This window comes from Kryptolebias marmoratus, linkage group LG24 (assembly GCF_001649575.2).
Source record: "Kryptolebias marmoratus isolate JLee-2015 linkage group LG24, ASM164957v2, whole genome shotgun sequence".
NCBI classification, from domain to species: domain Eukaryota; kingdom Metazoa; phylum Chordata; class Actinopteri; order Cyprinodontiformes; family Rivulidae; genus Kryptolebias; species Kryptolebias marmoratus.
Window position 1 is genome coordinate 14,315,759 of NC_051453.1, and position 15,744 is coordinate 14,331,502.

Below are 15,744 nucleotides of genomic sequence, written 5' to 3' on the forward strand. Positions count from 1 at the left end.
TATAATTAGAATAATCATCATCCACAATGTAAACATTATAAGACCGCTTCCAAAAAAAATGACTCCTCAACACAGAGTTTAGAGATCAGATGCATAGAGTTCAGTTGTTACACCGTGTTCGGATAAACGGGGCCCAATTAATTAGGAAACTAATTAGTTGCACTGGAAGGGAGGGGGGGGGGGGGGGGGGGGGGNNNGGGGGGGGGGGGGGGGGGGAAGGGTATGGTAGCCCTCCTTGGGTGGCAACCAAGTGTGTACAACAAGGCAAAACTAGAAAACAACATTTTTCCATTTTGCTACTGAAAACGTTGATATTGGTTTCGTTCTTTGATTCGTTTTTATGTTGACAAGCACACAGGTAAAACATTTTCTTTTAAATCTTTTTTAACAGTTCTTTAAAGTAGCTTTAAGAGACATGCTGAATGGCAAACCTAAAATATTTTCATTCCACGTGAAAAGAGCCGAACTGAACAGTTGGATGATTCTTACAATCTCGTCGACAAAAGAAAAAAAACAAAACAAGATCATTAAACAAGTTTTCGGTGCAGCAAAGACCGTGTGCTTCTACGTCTCCTCTAATCGACGCTGATTAGAATAAAATGCCCTCTTTTTTTAAACTTTTTTTTTTAAATGTCAGTGCCAGACCTGTTCGGGTCTGGGTCTGCAGCCCTTTAGCAGAGGTTTTACTTCTCAATTGGGATTTGGATCCGAAGCCCCTACAGGTGCAGGATCACTGGAGATCGGGATGTGTGGAAGGGTGTAATCCACGTGGGATCGTTTGCCTCAGAGGTACTCTACCGAAAAGAATTCCCAACCTATAATAATAAAGGGTGCCAATGCAGAAGCACTGAAGCACCTTCACTGCTATTCTGTTTCATTCCCATCATGATTTTTATCTGTTTTTTACAACCTGCAACTCTGAGAAAAAAAAACATGCAAATTATACACCAAAACGTGCGGCTCGACCAGCTATGGTGTTCTATGACTTTTGGTGGAGGTTCGATGTAAAACGTAGCTAAAATCTACAAAAAAAGCTGCAGGATATTTCCCTAAAGACAAAAGGATTTCACCAAAACAGGTGATTAAACCTATCCGTCTTTGGAGCTCCATAGCTCAGACATAGCTCACAGCAGAAACATCCCTCAAAGTTGAAAAAGGTCCAAACAAGTTGGATTGTATATGACCGAACAGGTATTTTGCTATCTTTTATGCTTTTTATACACAGTTGCAGTTTATGTTTATGGTATTTGAAGGTTGTTTTATGGACAACTGATGGTGTCACACACTGACTTTCAATCTGTCGAAAAGTTGGCAAACAAACTTTAGCACATGTACAAATTACACATCATTTTTGCCTTCTTTCATCCAATGTGTCTATGTGCAGAAAGTGCGCAGCCAAGCTTTCTTTGTCTTCAGTTTTAGTTTGGCTAAAAATATATTTTAAACTGGAAGAGAAGGGTCTCTTTAGCTCGTCGGATCTTCTGCACAAAACATTGTAAAAACATAAAAAAATAATGTGATTAAAAGAGTCTTTTGTTGCCCCTGGTTTAGCATTGTTAGGCTAACTTTTCACTCTGTGTTTCTGTCTGCCTCTCATTAAATCGGCAGTCAGGGAGTGACAGACGTTAGTGTTTGGTTACCCTGTTGACCATGATGGTGTCACTGGCAGTAGCGTTAACGTTTCGCTTGTTTTTGGTTCACTTTAAGCCTCTCATCCATCAAAATGTCTGCACGGTTTCTTTGTTTCGATTATCACAAAGTTGGTGCCGGAACGTTCGACAGGAGCTGCACTGGAACCCTTTAAAGTTTTCTAGTTTTTAAATAATCTCCTCACAAATGCAGGATTTCATTTGGCAAGTTCCTTTTTTTAAAAAAAAAAAAAAAAAAAGAGAAGGAGGTGATAGATAATCTCCTCTGTAATGCTCCGCTGACAGACAGGGCTGTAAGGAATGTTTGTAGTAACACACACTCATACACACACACACACACAAGCTGGAAATTACCATCATAGGTTAGAAGTTCCGGTTTCGAAAAAGTAAACAAAGGATGGCTTCTCTTTGTGATTACGTTTGCAGGTAACAGGCAACACATGCGGCTACATGGGGGTCAACATATGAACAGGTTACAAACACACACAACATTCCCAGCTGCACACTCATTCTCTCACACACACACATATATATATATATATATATATATAGTCTGATGAATCACAGTGCTCGAAGGTGTGTTTTCATCAGATTCACCTCTCCTTACTGTCCTTATGTAGGACACACGAGGGTCAACGAGACAGAAGGCATTGAGGGTGTCAGGCAGTGTGCTCTGAAACAGGGTAGACTGACAAAAACAGACGAGGAGAATCTTTCATCAAACAATCCTAGAAGTATCTTTACATGTCTTTATATTTTATATATATATATATTATGTGATAATATATAGAGTTATTAAAATATAATCTCAGAGAAGAAAAATAAACTCAAACTACTGACTAACTAGAGCTCTGTTCTTAATATGTGTGTTTCCCACCCGATGAGAGGAATGTTTCCGGCCGTGCAGCCGTTCTAGTTGTGTTTGTATTTGTTCTGTTGTGCTCGGGCTTGGTCTCGGCAGATTTCAGCAATTATCTGTTGGCACTTGCGGTCCCTTCTCTACGGTGGACTCGTAGCGGGATCGAAGGCAGGACAAGCAGAGGAGGGGAGGGGAAGGTCACGAAGGCAGGAAAAAGTGAGAAAGAAAGCCGAAGTATTGAAGGCTACAAAGATATCCCTTACCCTGATTGGTCAAAAAAAGTGTGTCTGTTTCTCCTCTGGAAATATGCCCTATGAGGAAACTCCATGATGGTTTAAAACATCAGCAACATTAAAAGACACTAGTGTTTGTTTGTTTTCAAGGAAGAGTGTTATGCTTTTGCTTTGAATTGTTTGAAATAAAGGTATGTACAGTAATGGATGTGTAGTGATGTCTTATATGTGCTTTTACAACTCTGGATTATCGGGGCAGTGACTTGCAGTGGCTCAGAGGAGCCCCGGGTGGCTTCCTTTTAGCTGCGGCCCTCCTCGGCTGAGCGTTGGTCCGACTTGAGCTTGACAAACTCCTTGGCCACGTCGTCGTTGTTGCGCTGGGAGAGGATGCGCAGGACGGTGAGGCCCGTCTCGTCCATGTGGATGCGTTTACCCAGCGGCAGCCAGCAGGCGACGCTGCCCTTCGAGGCCACGTCCTTCAGCTGCAGGACGGCCATGCCCACGGTGCGGTCCTCCCGGGCGAAGCAGTAGTCCTTCACGCACACCTGCAGCTCGTAGCACTCGGGGCCCACCTCGTTGCTCAGGGTGCTGCGGGGAAAACAGGAGGAGCAGAGGGTCATGCAGGCGTCGCCACGTCCGCCCCTCCCGGTCGCGTCGCCGCCGACTTACAAAGTGAACGTCTCGTTGTACTTGGGAGCCCAGCTGTTGTTCTTGGACTTGGTGGCGTACTTCCTCTTTTTGTCGCTCAGGTGAGGGCCGATGATATAGACCTCAACGAACGGGCGGAAAATTCCCTGCGTCTGCCACCTCAGGTCGTTGGCAGCCACCACTGAGGCATCAAGAGAAGAAGAGGAGGGAACGTGAGTGGGAAGGTGTGGGTAGTTATGAAAAAAAAAAAAGAAAAAAGGAGATTTATGTGGCGAAAACGTGTGAAACTGGAGTTGTGAGGAGAAGCAAACGAACAAGAAAACGCTGTCTCTTTCCGTCAGTGCTCATATTCAGCTTCTTGGCAAGATGGTGAATATTTAATTCGAAGTCATATTTTTCTTTAGCAGCTAAGTTTGAAGTTTCCCCCTTTTGATTTGCCTGTTTTGTTGGAAACTACCGAGTTGTTTCACCAAACTGCCAGGCGTGAACACAAAGGAGGTGACAAACTAAAACAAGGTACCTTTCACCGTGACTTTGTGCTCTCCGGTGTTTGGATGAGTGAAAATCTCCACGTGGATGGACACTTCTCCCACGGCGTCCTCCACCCCGGATCCTGACAGGACAGATGGAGAATAAGGGCATAACTTAACACCTTGGATATGAAAACATGAACTCCCGTTGACCAAACGTGAACAGATCCCAGTGTGCTCTCGTGACTCAGCTCTCCTCAGCGGTTGGATACAAACGCGACGATACGAACCAAATCCGTTTCAATTTCACACAAATCATTGAAACAGGTTTGGCCTTTCCTTATGTTTGAATAAAGCAATGCATCAGGAGGAAATAAAATACAGCACAATGATCTGTTTGTGCACATGTGGTCTTGAAGTGGATATTCAGACAGAGCTGCTATGAGTGGGCAGTAGGGTTTTGTGTAAGATTTTGTGCAGGAAACTATCCACTGGTTGGAGTTTTTGAAGAGGGAAAAAACAGCTTCAATACAGTGGATTTGTAAAAACTTCCTCTAGTAATACGTTTTTCAATATGTTGAGATGTTGACTTAAAGCAGCAGCCGTGTATGCAGTCATCATCTGAGATTTTCAATTCAATCCGAGGATTAATTTGTGCCAACTCATAGATGCATAATGTCTGTTAGGATGCAGGGTGGTTAGTAGGAGGCAGAGAAGAAGACAGGAGATCAGCTGAAGATAAGGTTTGCCCACCAGCACCGATTAGGTCTGAGCATGCTCAGATGGAGCTAACAAGGTGGACACAGCCGTTCCTTTGCAAACTTTAACCGCAGAAGGTGGTAAGAGGAGGACTGGAGAGCTGCTGGTAAAAAAAAAGGCAGTTCAGCTGACACCGAGCCCGCTGACAACAGCCTGACAGGACTTTAAGAACAAGCTCTGGGACATTTGCCTTAAACCCTCTAGCTGCAGGGATGATTTAAGAAAAAAAAACATGATTATGATCTGCCTCGACGGCCCCAATCAGGGAGGAGGAGAACATATCTTTCTGCTGTGTGTTTGTGTGCAGCTTGCGAACAAGTGGTTTATATCCACTTACACCTCCAGAAGGATACAGTGACAGATGGACATTAATTTTTAATGTTTTAATTAGTGTCCTCACTCTACCAACGTTTTCTTTGTGGCAACAACCAGAAAATGTGTGTGTGCGCGCGTGTGAGTTTTTAACCAGCCGCCCACTGAACAAGGTGTCTGTGGGAGTTAGACGGCAGAGTGTTCCTGGCATGCAGCTCGCTGCATCTCTCCAGGGAGCATTATGGGATTGTTGGCTGAGCTGCCAACAGGACCAAAGAGAGCAGCAGCCATCCATCTGGCCCGGTCTACTCTGCGGAGGACGTTCAGGGAGAGGACGAGAAAGAAACTTTGCTGGCAGGGAGGCAGGAAGATGCTCCCAAAGAGTTTGCGCTATTTTCATCTTTTAACAAACACAGCAGAGGCGCACATATTGCAAATTTTCTTGAGAAGATTCACAATATGTGCGCCTAAACTTTGGACTTGCCCTGTGACTGTGACAAAGCTTTAAACCGAGACGAATTCACGCACGACTTTCACTCATTTCAAACATAAATAATGCAGCTCTTAGCACTATGCGGTGAAAGTTGTACTCTTTCAGAATTGGACCAGTTCTTACTGAACTTCACTTCAAACTACCTGAAATGTATATAAAAATAGCACATATTCTAGCTCAAGTAGAAACTAGAAAATGGAAAAATGTTTACAAAACATTCGCATTTTTAATCTGAGTCCAATAATTAAATTAAGAAGCTCAGACGGGGGGCATGTTAGTCACTCAAAACATTTAGAAATTGTGCAACATGTTAGCACATAATCTAAATGGAGCAAGTCTCATTGGAACCTTTATGCTGTAATCAGTCAATAAGATCTATGGGACAAAAAAAAGTCTTTCACTTTCTAGGGTTTTTTTTAAATTTATGAGAGTAGAATTAATGTCTTTAAGCTAACAGGCCACACAAATTCACTCAAAAAGACAAAACAATTCAGGGGAAAAAGGCCTCCCCTCTTATTTTCCATGTTTTCCTCTTTAGGCTCTTTCCAAAGGGAAGGACAGAACTGGTAACAGATACTTTTATTTATCCTTTTGCTGGATCCCAAAGCATTTTACACTCAGCTGTCCATCTGAGTTGTGTTGCATCAAATGATCATCAAAGCTTAAAATAAGACACACAAATGTAGGTAAACTGTATGAGTGTGTGTGTTTGACATCTTTCTTTTCATCCTGACGTAGAGTGACAGAAATCAGATCACCTGACCTGAGGGAGCATTTCTGATTGGCTCAGATGACTAGAGCATCCTTTCTCATCGCTGCACGTAGGAGCTGTGTGTGTGTGTGTGTGTGAGACGGCAGAGCAGGCAAGGGCAGAGAGCCCTCCCAGACAAAATGAGCCAACAGCCATCATGTTCCTAACAATAAACCCTGACTCCTCTTCATCAGCGTTTTTTTCACTTTCGCCACAGGAGGAGGGGCTGTTCTGCTGAAGAAAAGGGAAATCCCGCTGTGATCCTCGAAGTAGAAACATAATACTCGATGCTTTCATCTCCACAAGCTGAAAGGAAGTCACAGTCACTCGCTCGCCTGCACACACACACACACACATACACACTCTTGTACTCACTTGGCCCTCCAGCCTTTCTTGATGACATCATGCTGCATCAGAGTTCCTCCACACTTTAATGCATTTTCATTGTTTTTCACTGATGTCCGCGCGTCATGCTTTAGAGTCTGCTCATACATACTGATCACGGCGTATGTATTCTGTGCAGCTGAGTACATACAGACATCAGTGTGTATGTTTCATGCATGAATGCATAAAGTTCACACTGTCGCGGCTGGCACGCGTGTCGGGAACGAAAGTGCGCGCCGAGTTTGTGCGTTGGATTTGTCTGTTGGGATGAGTTTGAGCAGGCAGGGGAGGGGGGTGTCGGGATGCATATGGAGGGTTGAGGGTGGAAGGTGGAAGGGGCTGGGCTTTGGTCTGGAGGTTTTCTGGGAGTCCTGGATGTCTCAGGCTCTAAGTCTGAGTGCCACATACCCTTTTCTGGGTAAACATCCTCACTAGTGGTGAATCTCACCCCCTTCCCGCCGAACACTGGCCCACAGGCGGGGCAGGAGGAGGGAGTAGACGGAGAAAGGAGAGAGACGTAGAAATGTGAGGTTTGCAGGGGTTGAATTACAGTGTAGCAAAACAGACCAACATTTATAAGCATTTTCACTAAAATTAAGGGAAACTGAATCTTTGCTCTTTTTTTTTTTACTACTCTAAAAAGAAGCAGCACAGAAATTGCCTTATTAACATGAAAGCTTCTACAAAGACGCAGTTTTACAGCATTTTTAAAAAAAATCTAGGCTTTAAAAAAAACCACATGGCATTTTGCCTAATTAAAGCTTAAACATTCATCCACTAAAACGTCATCCCTTCCAGCGGTGCTCAGGGACGATGTGTCAGCATCGACACTTCCACGAAAAGATGACAGCCGCCGTGCAGCTATCTGATGGTGGGACGAAGGCTGAGCAACCAAATCAAAGGGCGAGCGAGGAGAAGTGGTGAATTTTTCCTTTTCACGCCAAAAAGCTGTCGGATCAGTTCAAACAATTTCTGTATTTCTGGATACCAAAACACTCACTGACAAAAAATACTGCTCTACAAAATGAAAACCGTACTGCCAAAGCAGAGAAATAAGACACTACTAATCTACACCAAACAATAACGTAAAATAGAACAATAAGGTTCCCCCTGGGAATAAAGCTACTAAAAACAGAGACAATAAAAGGACAGAAAAGGAGGAGTTTGACAGAGTAAGTCCATTGGTTTACCTTGGGCGTTCTGTGACTGGACAAAAGTTCTGATGAGTTTATCAGTGGCCTGAGTGTAGAGGGACAGGGCATAGTGGAGAGACTGCAGGTCCGGGCTCTTCTCCAGGAAGGTCTTCTTCAGGCCCACGCCACCAGCATGGAAATATTGCTAACACACAAGAAGGCAAATAGACAAATTATATGCAATCACAGCAAGAGGCAGCAACTGCAGTGTGAGGATGTTGATCCATCTCCACAAAGTGGATCAAGGTGAGTCTAACTAAATAAGTACCATTATACATTTCTACTTAGACGCAAACAATGTATTTGCTTTCTCATGGAAATCTGTGTAATATCTGACACCATTTAAGCTTTATTTCTAGCAAATTTGAGTGTATTTCTAACTAATTTACCATTTCCGCCGATAACGTTTTTCATCTGTAAATTTGAAAACCCCACATTCAGAATGTCCTTTTTTTTTAACCAACAAGCTTGACATAAGGAAATGATTGGAAGCTGGACCAATTTTCCTTATTGTGATCAAACCACAGGTTTTGTCTTTGCTGCACAAATTGCTCGAAGTTTTAGAGATTTTATTAATCAAACTGGAAAAAGTTAAATATGTGTTCAGTCTCAGCTTGGTTCGAGCTCCTGCACGACTCTGAACCCTGAATAGTCTCAGTGACATGTTGGGAGTTGTGTTATCCTGCAGAAGAGATGGGGGGGGGGGGATTTTGGATTAAACTTTAGGTTTTAAGACGGTTGGGTGATGAATTTCCACACATGAAACGAACAAGCTCTTGTTTTATCACTAGAATAAATTGCCTTGTATACCTCATGTACAAACCATATATATATATATATATTTAATAACAGAAAACATAATCTTCACCTTGATGGTGTCCAGAGCCAGCTCAATCACAGCACACTGCTTGGGCGTTAAAGCTTTGGCCTCTTCACGAACCATATGCTCCTGAACAGGAGAGAAACAAAACACAATGACTAATCTCGCCATTGATAAGCTCTGCGTTCACGTGGAGATTGTAGCCTCGGTTTGAAGCTGCGGGCAAAAAAAGGCTCAAAGATGATAACCGTGCAGAAACATACTGTACCTTCAGCTTCGACAGCTGCCCGAGCTCCTTGGCGGCGTTGAAGATGAGCTGAGTGCCCTGAAAGAAGCAGAAAGGGAGGCAAGGAGGAAGCGGAGAGGTAGATAAAGAGCGCTGTTATCATCGTGACCAAACAGCACTGTAACGGCTTAGTGTCACACAAAAGGACGGCAACGTTTCTGACAAACACACAGACACACACACTCATAAACAGTGGCTCTAAGCTGCTTTATAGATGTCACAGTACTTCCTTCCTTCAAGAGCTGCTATCATATTAATCTGTGTTTAATTCACTCCACAACATTACACTCTGTAGCACAAACACACACACACACACACACAGTTAGACATTTCAGTACAAAAAGAAGGGAAAATGGCTCAGCTGATAGTGAGGGAAGGAAAGTATACACATTTGTGCAGTGAAGAACATGCACACACACACAAACACACATTTTCATAGCAGCTATAGTAGTTATACTGTGATGTGTGCAAGACTTAAATATACTTAGCATAGAGACTATCACTAAAAGTGCTGCAGACAGCCATCTTTTTCTTTCAGATTAGATTTAAAATAGGATTTTAGATTACACTATGTGTAGCTGCAACAGCTTACAGGTTTGAAAATGCAGCAAAACATTAAAAGCGGAGCAACACAAGTTATTTCTGCTATATGTTTAAACCTGCTTCTATTGACTGTTCTTCCGTTTCTGGAGGAGACATTCCCAGGACGCCGAGACGTCTCTCTTTGTGTGTGTGTGTGAGTGATATTGGTCATGGAGCCTGCCAGGCGTCAAAATAAAACAAAGGTAAAAAAAATAAAATAAATAATAATAAAATTGTTCCCTCAGTTTTAAAAAAATCAGATGTGCTAACAGACCTTCTGTATTAGATCATTGTTTGGGATCAGGTAAGTTGAAATGTCGAACAAACTTTTACTTCCAGGATCAATAACTTCTAAAAAACCCCCAAAAAACCCATTTTGAAACCACAAACATCTCCTGAGCTCAATAGCGAAAAAGCAGATAATTCACCACAGCCTAACGTTAATCAAAGCAGCTGGATGAGACGAGGATTAAAATCCTCAAAAACAATACAGATGGGCATGTTTCTAATTTAACTGTCAGTATGATATTAACAGGAGACATAAATGTCTGATGTGATTATTGTGAAACCACAGACAATACTATTGACGTTATTTAACAAATCTAAATGCTGTAACTTGTAGACGGCCCCCAAACTTTTTTTTTTTTAACTTCTGAGTCTCCATTTACATCTACCTCCTTGCCTTCACACCAAAAACAAAGCTCGACACAACATCTGCTGCACAGACACGCCAAAGGAATTGCAAATCTACGCACAGTGTTTCCAAAACTGAGGGAACAGAACTTTTATTTTGCTCCCCCACGCTCCATGGCAGGCTCGGCTGCAGCTTTTCTCTACTGCTGCTGCTGAAAAAAATGTGTATTTCGTTGCAGAGGCTCACAGATTAGTGGACAGATAAACTGGCCTAAAGCCTTGACTTTATCTCAGTATAATTTTCTCAATATGTGGTTTATTGTAAGTCCTGTGTATGACCTGTAGATAGGCTAGGAGAACTGAATCTAGTGTTTTTATACCATGTTAAAAAGGTAATTAAATGGTATATGTATATATATATATATATATATATATATACATATATATATATATTAAAAAAAGCGAAGAAAGACATTTTTTTCCGCTGCTTTGTCTGACTGGGGAACTGAGAGACAGAGACACAGTGAGAAGACATAGAGGAAAGAGACAAGACACATTGATCTTAAAGGGGTTTGGTCCTTACATCACTGTGAGAAGCACTCTTCAGCCTCCCCTGGAAAGAGAGCACGGGGTTAATACTTGAAGCAGTGGCCAGTCCCTGGTGTCTTGCTAGGTGAGAGTGTGCTAACAGTGTGAATGTTTCTTTGCAAAATGTTGACAAAAGGACAGTCACTGTGACCAGAGATGGTCCCTTTTTGTTTTGTGATGCAATTGTTTGGTTCTCCAAAGCAACGACATATTCTGAAATTATGCAAAAAAAAAAAAAAAAAAAAAAGCTTGACAAATACTGGATGGCAAAGTACACGAGTGGTGATGACAGGATGAAAATATGTTGATGGTGGCGCCGTATTTGCTTGGACTCTGCTCACCTGTTGTAATTGTTTTTTTTTTACCCAGATACTTCATAAAGAAAACAATTATTGTACAGCGGGGTCTGATTGGTGCCAAGCTGCTTACATTTAGCTCACAGGGTGTCTAAAAGTAACAAGCGAAACGAGAACAAAAATCCATTTTAGGCATGAAAAAAAGCCAAATGTAACCTTTTTTTTTCAACATGTTGGTAGCAAAATAATAATAATAATAATAAAAAGATAAATATTAAAAGTGGAGCTCAAGGCCAGACAGTGTTAGTTTAATTTAGAGCAGAAACTCTTATATAGCTGTGGCCAGATGGACATTATTCCCCACTGGAAAAAAAGACACACAATGATTTGAATAAAGCTGCTCTGAAGACAAAAATGCAAGCTTGTCTGTCAGAACCAGAAGGACCGTCTCTGTGTTTGTCAGTCAAATACATGCAAGCACACATTTATGTAAGATTCTGAATTTTGCGCAACTTTAATGAGCTGTGAAATGTTTTTTTTTTTTTAAATTACTTGGTAGTCTAGATAAGTTCCTTTTCTGTGTTTTCAGGCTTTAAACGAAATTAAGTGTAGTTGAAGATTCAGTGTGCAGACAGGAGAGCGTTACAAACCTTCATTTAATTTTTAATTGTGTTGGTTTTAATCAAAGACCTCTGAAAAAAATGAATTAAAGCTCTATGCAGAAACTTCTGTCCAAACTGTTTTTGATAAACTCATAAGTCTTTTTAAAATTAGTAATATTCTTCCTTTTTATTTTAGTCCGTGAACACCAGGTATACCAGAACTCAAAATAATAATAAAAAAAATAGGATTAAACCAAACATTAAGGAATATTCTGATGGTGTCAAGAACAGTATGAAACAAACTACAATTTCAAGCTAAAACAACAGCAACATGAAGCGAATACGTAGAGCTTTAAGACATTCTGGACAAAAATCTTCTCAAGAAATAACACTCTGAGCACGTGGGATGGTTTTATACCAACATGACAGTTATTATTACAAAGAAACATAAAACCAAACCAGGACAGACCAACATGACAGGTCTGCAGACACATACAGTGCAATACAGTGTTGCACAGTCTACTGAGAGAAGACTGGGGTGTTGGAAAAAGATCAGACGCAAGCAACAAATCCACAGTAACAGGTAGGAGGGGCAGGGCGAAGTTTAAACAAGTGGAAGAGATAAGGAGAGGATTAAAGTGGGCAAAGAGTAAAAGACACAATATGCAGCTACTGAGATGTCAGAGTCACCCCACCAGGGACCCGGGAACAAAAAGGAAACAAGGCAACATGAAAAAAGAACCACGTCCTGTTTCGAGGCGAGTCCTCGGGAAGAAAATAAAAGGGAAGGGGATACTGACTGGTCACGGTTACTGGAGGGAGCCTGGGACCTATCAGAAAGATTCGGGGAGTGCACCATGCGTCTGTCGTCTCAACCAAGAGACAGAGTTGGAGGAGAGAGACGAGCGATGGGGCAGATCAGAGCGGGAGCGTTTCGATGAGGAGTACAAAACGAGGAGCGGGGGGCATGGGGGAGGGGGGGGGCAGCCACGCACAGCAGAGAGTCGACCACTGACAGACAGACAGAGACACAGGAGTGCTGTACTTACAATCATCTGTGGAAGAAGAGCGGAGCAGGATGTAATAATATTCACAACAACAACCAGAGAGAAGGGTCAGTCAAGCTGCAAAAAGCCCCACATCAATCATAGACACAAATTTGGGCTCCAGAAAATTTACAGCAACACTGGTTAGATGTACTAAAATCAAATTTTGGCAACAGTTTGATTTCACTAATTTCATTTATGTTCTTTCAACGAAATCCCTTGGAATGGCTTTATTCAGTGAACTCAACTGGAAAAGCTGCATGCCAGTATTACAACCAGTTGTTGCAATACTGTGTAAAAAAAAACTAGACAGGTTCACTTTTTTTATTATTTTAAATCAGTGATATGAGGCTCTTTAGGTCATAACCAAACATAAAAAACATTTATATCAAAAACGAAGCAAAAGTAAAAAAAAAAGGAGGAAAAAAGAAGGAGAGGCTGCTTTCCATAATGTATGAGTCTTTTTTGGAAATAGGCCAGATCCTTTGGGCAAAGAAATTTATGCCACTCTGTTGCGAGTTACTCATAAAGCAGAAATCTTTCCAAACAACTGCTGGGTGACATACTGGAGAGCAGCCATGAGCTGATGTTGAAATGATATGGTGAATCCATTTTCCTTAAGCTTTTAATTAAACAAACTCATCTCGACTGGCCGGATGAATGAAGGCACCGGAGGGGGGCAACGTTAAATATATCGTGCGTAGGGGTTGAGAAGAGGATCAGATGGCATGTGGATGGAAAGCAGAAAGCAGTTAGACCTTTTGTTTATATAAAGATATGTTGAATCGCAGCAAACACGCAGTATCTGCCTTGATTTTCCTTCTCCTCATTCTTCACCTCCTTCATCTGTTTTTGTATTTAATGCTCCTTGGCAGTTGGAGGTGTGCACTCACATGTCTGTGAGTGTGTGGGCTCATGCATGCATGGTGTTCTTGTGCCGCAGTTCTGATTAGATTTAATTAAAAAAAAAATTCTATTAATGGTGGGCATATGACCATATTTGTCCACACAGGAAACGTTAAGCAAGGTCTCAGTTTTTGCATGCGTTGTGGGTCCGGTCAGGGCTTAGTGACTATATTGAGTCGCAGCTTCCTGGTTGGTTAGTCTGCGTGCGTTTGTGCGACTCGGCTCTCACCGTTTGGTCTGTGAGGGGCGGCAGAACGATGGTTTTCTCCATGGTGTTCATCACCAGCTTCCACAGCTCCTTCAGCACACGTTTCAGCACAGTCTTCTCACAGATCTTAGCAAACAGAGACAGGCTGGCGGAGGAGAGCGGGACGAAACAGAGGGGAGGTACAATTTTTAGCGCAAGGGAGAAACAAACACTCAACCCCCCCTCCCTTCCACCTCCCTGCTAAAAAAACACAACCAATGAAAGGAAATAAATGCTGGAATTCATGTGCACACATTGGCTGGTCATAATCCTGAGTTGTCATAAGAAATGTTGCAAAAATGTCAAATATTCTGTGCATTGATCACTATTTTTTAACTTTTTTTCCAGCTGAAATTCTACACTTAAACCTCACCAACATAAATAGAATCAGTTAAAAGTCCACATTGTCTTACTTGCTGTCCAAGAACTCCATGATTGGCTGCAGGACGTTGTCAGCATCTTGAGCCACGCTGCTGGCATTTCCTACATTTGACGTCCCCTTCACCTGAGCCAAGATGTCGCCCATCTGCTTCACATTCTCCTCAATATGAGGCTGGAAACTGGCCAGGGGAAAACGGAAGCTCTTTGTGAAATACGCACCGGCGAGATCTGCTCTGTGCACGATCAGGAATGAATGCGTCGGTTTTTACCTGACAGCGAAGACTCGGCTCAGATCGTCCATGACGTTGTTGAGCTTAACCTGCAGATCCTTTAGGATGTCACTGGCCTCCACGCACAGCTAAACCAAGAAACAGCCGGGCATATTTATTGGAAAATAAGAGCTGTGAACCAGTGATTTGTGTTAAAAAAAACCTAAAATTATTTGCTGCACAAAAACAGAGATTTGAGCAGCTGAAGGATTTCCAATGACTCCAATGGCAGAGGTAGTCACAGGGTAGAAACACTCAACACAACTAAGATGTCGGCTTCTGTTGGAAATCAAGAGCAGAACCACTCACATCCTTTCCCCCCATGGCTTCAAACATCTTCTCCAACTGAACCCTCAGCTGTTGGATGTTATTAATCAGGATGCAGGGCTGAAAAGAAATGACAGATGCACATCTGAACCTATGAGCTGATTTAAAAAAAGGGTTATGACGTAAACAATTGAAACACAATGTTTTATCTCAAACATGTGTACAGCATCACCGTGACACTTACCACTTTCTCCATGGTGACATAGTTGGCAAACAACTTTGAGATGATGTCAGCATAAGACAGGAGAACGTTGCTGATGGTCTGGAAATAAAAAAAGAGGAGCAGATGAGGACCGCTTCGAGTGATTTGGATTTTGTGAGTCACACATTAAGCTGAAGTTGTGGAATGAAATGCACCTTGGCAAATCTCTTCATGTAGTGTCCCACGATCTGTGGATCGGGGCACTCTAACTTCCTGATGATCTCAAAGCTCTGGTTCAGCTGGGAAAACACGTCCACCACGGAACAAGAGAAAAGAGCATGTTCCGATGTGACCTGGAACTGAAGGGCAGAAAAACGTGCAGACAGATTAAAAACTTGGGAAGAGGAAAAAAAAAAAAAGTGTAAGGGGATCAAATTATATAGAAATAATTTAGAAAGCGCAGCAGAGAAAGGCTGCGTTTAAAGCAGGTAAACTGAACATCTTTGATGATAATGAGAACCCATAATTCTGCCGCTGTGTGTCCAGTCCTGAGCTGAGCAGCCAAACACACAGCTGGATGGGCGTCCAGCGACAGGCGGGACGCTCCTGTCCTCTCTCTTTGTAATTGAGTACTGCTTGGCACCTGGGTCCTAATTGACAGGAGGTGAGCGTGTAGGTGGAACCCAGGGGAGTCTGGATAATGAGGTAAGGATGGATTTCCTGCAGTCAAAACTCTGGATTAAGGTCATTATTCACAATGTCCTGCTGCAACACAGCTATCTTCCTCTTTGAGCACATGCAAGTCTAAGCCAGCCCTGTTTTTTTTTAAAGAAGAGCCCTCCTTTGTGCTGGAAAGGTGGTGGTGGGG

The 15,744-nt window shown here is 42.4% G+C and overlaps 1 protein-coding gene across 5 annotated transcripts in view; it reads right to left on the minus strand.

Moving 5' to 3' along the window:
- Nucleotides 1-1,849: 1,849 nt before the first annotated feature.
- unc13a (unc-13 homolog A (C. elegans)) overlaps nucleotides 1,850-15,744 on the minus strand; it is a 40,059-nt gene continuing 26,164 nt past the window's right edge. For 3 of the 5 annotated variants that reach the window (XM_037974276.1, XM_017407180.3, XM_037974275.1), the window contains 14 exons: nucleotides 15,092-15,235; nucleotides 14,919-14,996; nucleotides 14,717-14,794; nucleotides 14,408-14,496; nucleotides 14,171-14,317; nucleotides 13,740-13,863; nucleotides 12,608-12,613; nucleotides 10,656-10,685; nucleotides 8,840-8,896; nucleotides 8,620-8,700; nucleotides 7,749-7,896; nucleotides 3,910-4,002; nucleotides 3,411-3,570; nucleotides 1,850-3,329 (listed from right to left, as the gene is read on the minus strand). In XM_037974276.1, the coding sequence (XP_037830204.1) occupies nucleotides 3,041-3,329; nucleotides 3,411-3,570; nucleotides 3,910-4,002; nucleotides 7,749-7,896; nucleotides 8,620-8,700; nucleotides 8,840-8,896; nucleotides 10,656-10,685; nucleotides 12,608-12,613; nucleotides 13,740-13,863; nucleotides 14,171-14,317; nucleotides 14,408-14,496; nucleotides 14,717-14,794; nucleotides 14,919-14,996; nucleotides 15,092-15,235 (1,524 nt within the window). In that variant the 3' untranslated portion in view covers nucleotides 1,850-3,040. The remainder of the gene's footprint in view (nucleotides 3,330-3,410; nucleotides 3,571-3,909; nucleotides 4,003-7,748; nucleotides 7,897-8,619; nucleotides 8,701-8,839; nucleotides 8,897-10,655; nucleotides 10,686-12,607; nucleotides 12,614-13,739; nucleotides 13,864-14,170; nucleotides 14,318-14,407; nucleotides 14,497-14,716; nucleotides 14,795-14,918; nucleotides 14,997-15,091; nucleotides 15,236-15,744) is intronic. The other 2 variants (XM_017407184.3, XM_017407181.3) reach the window with 2 other exon arrangements.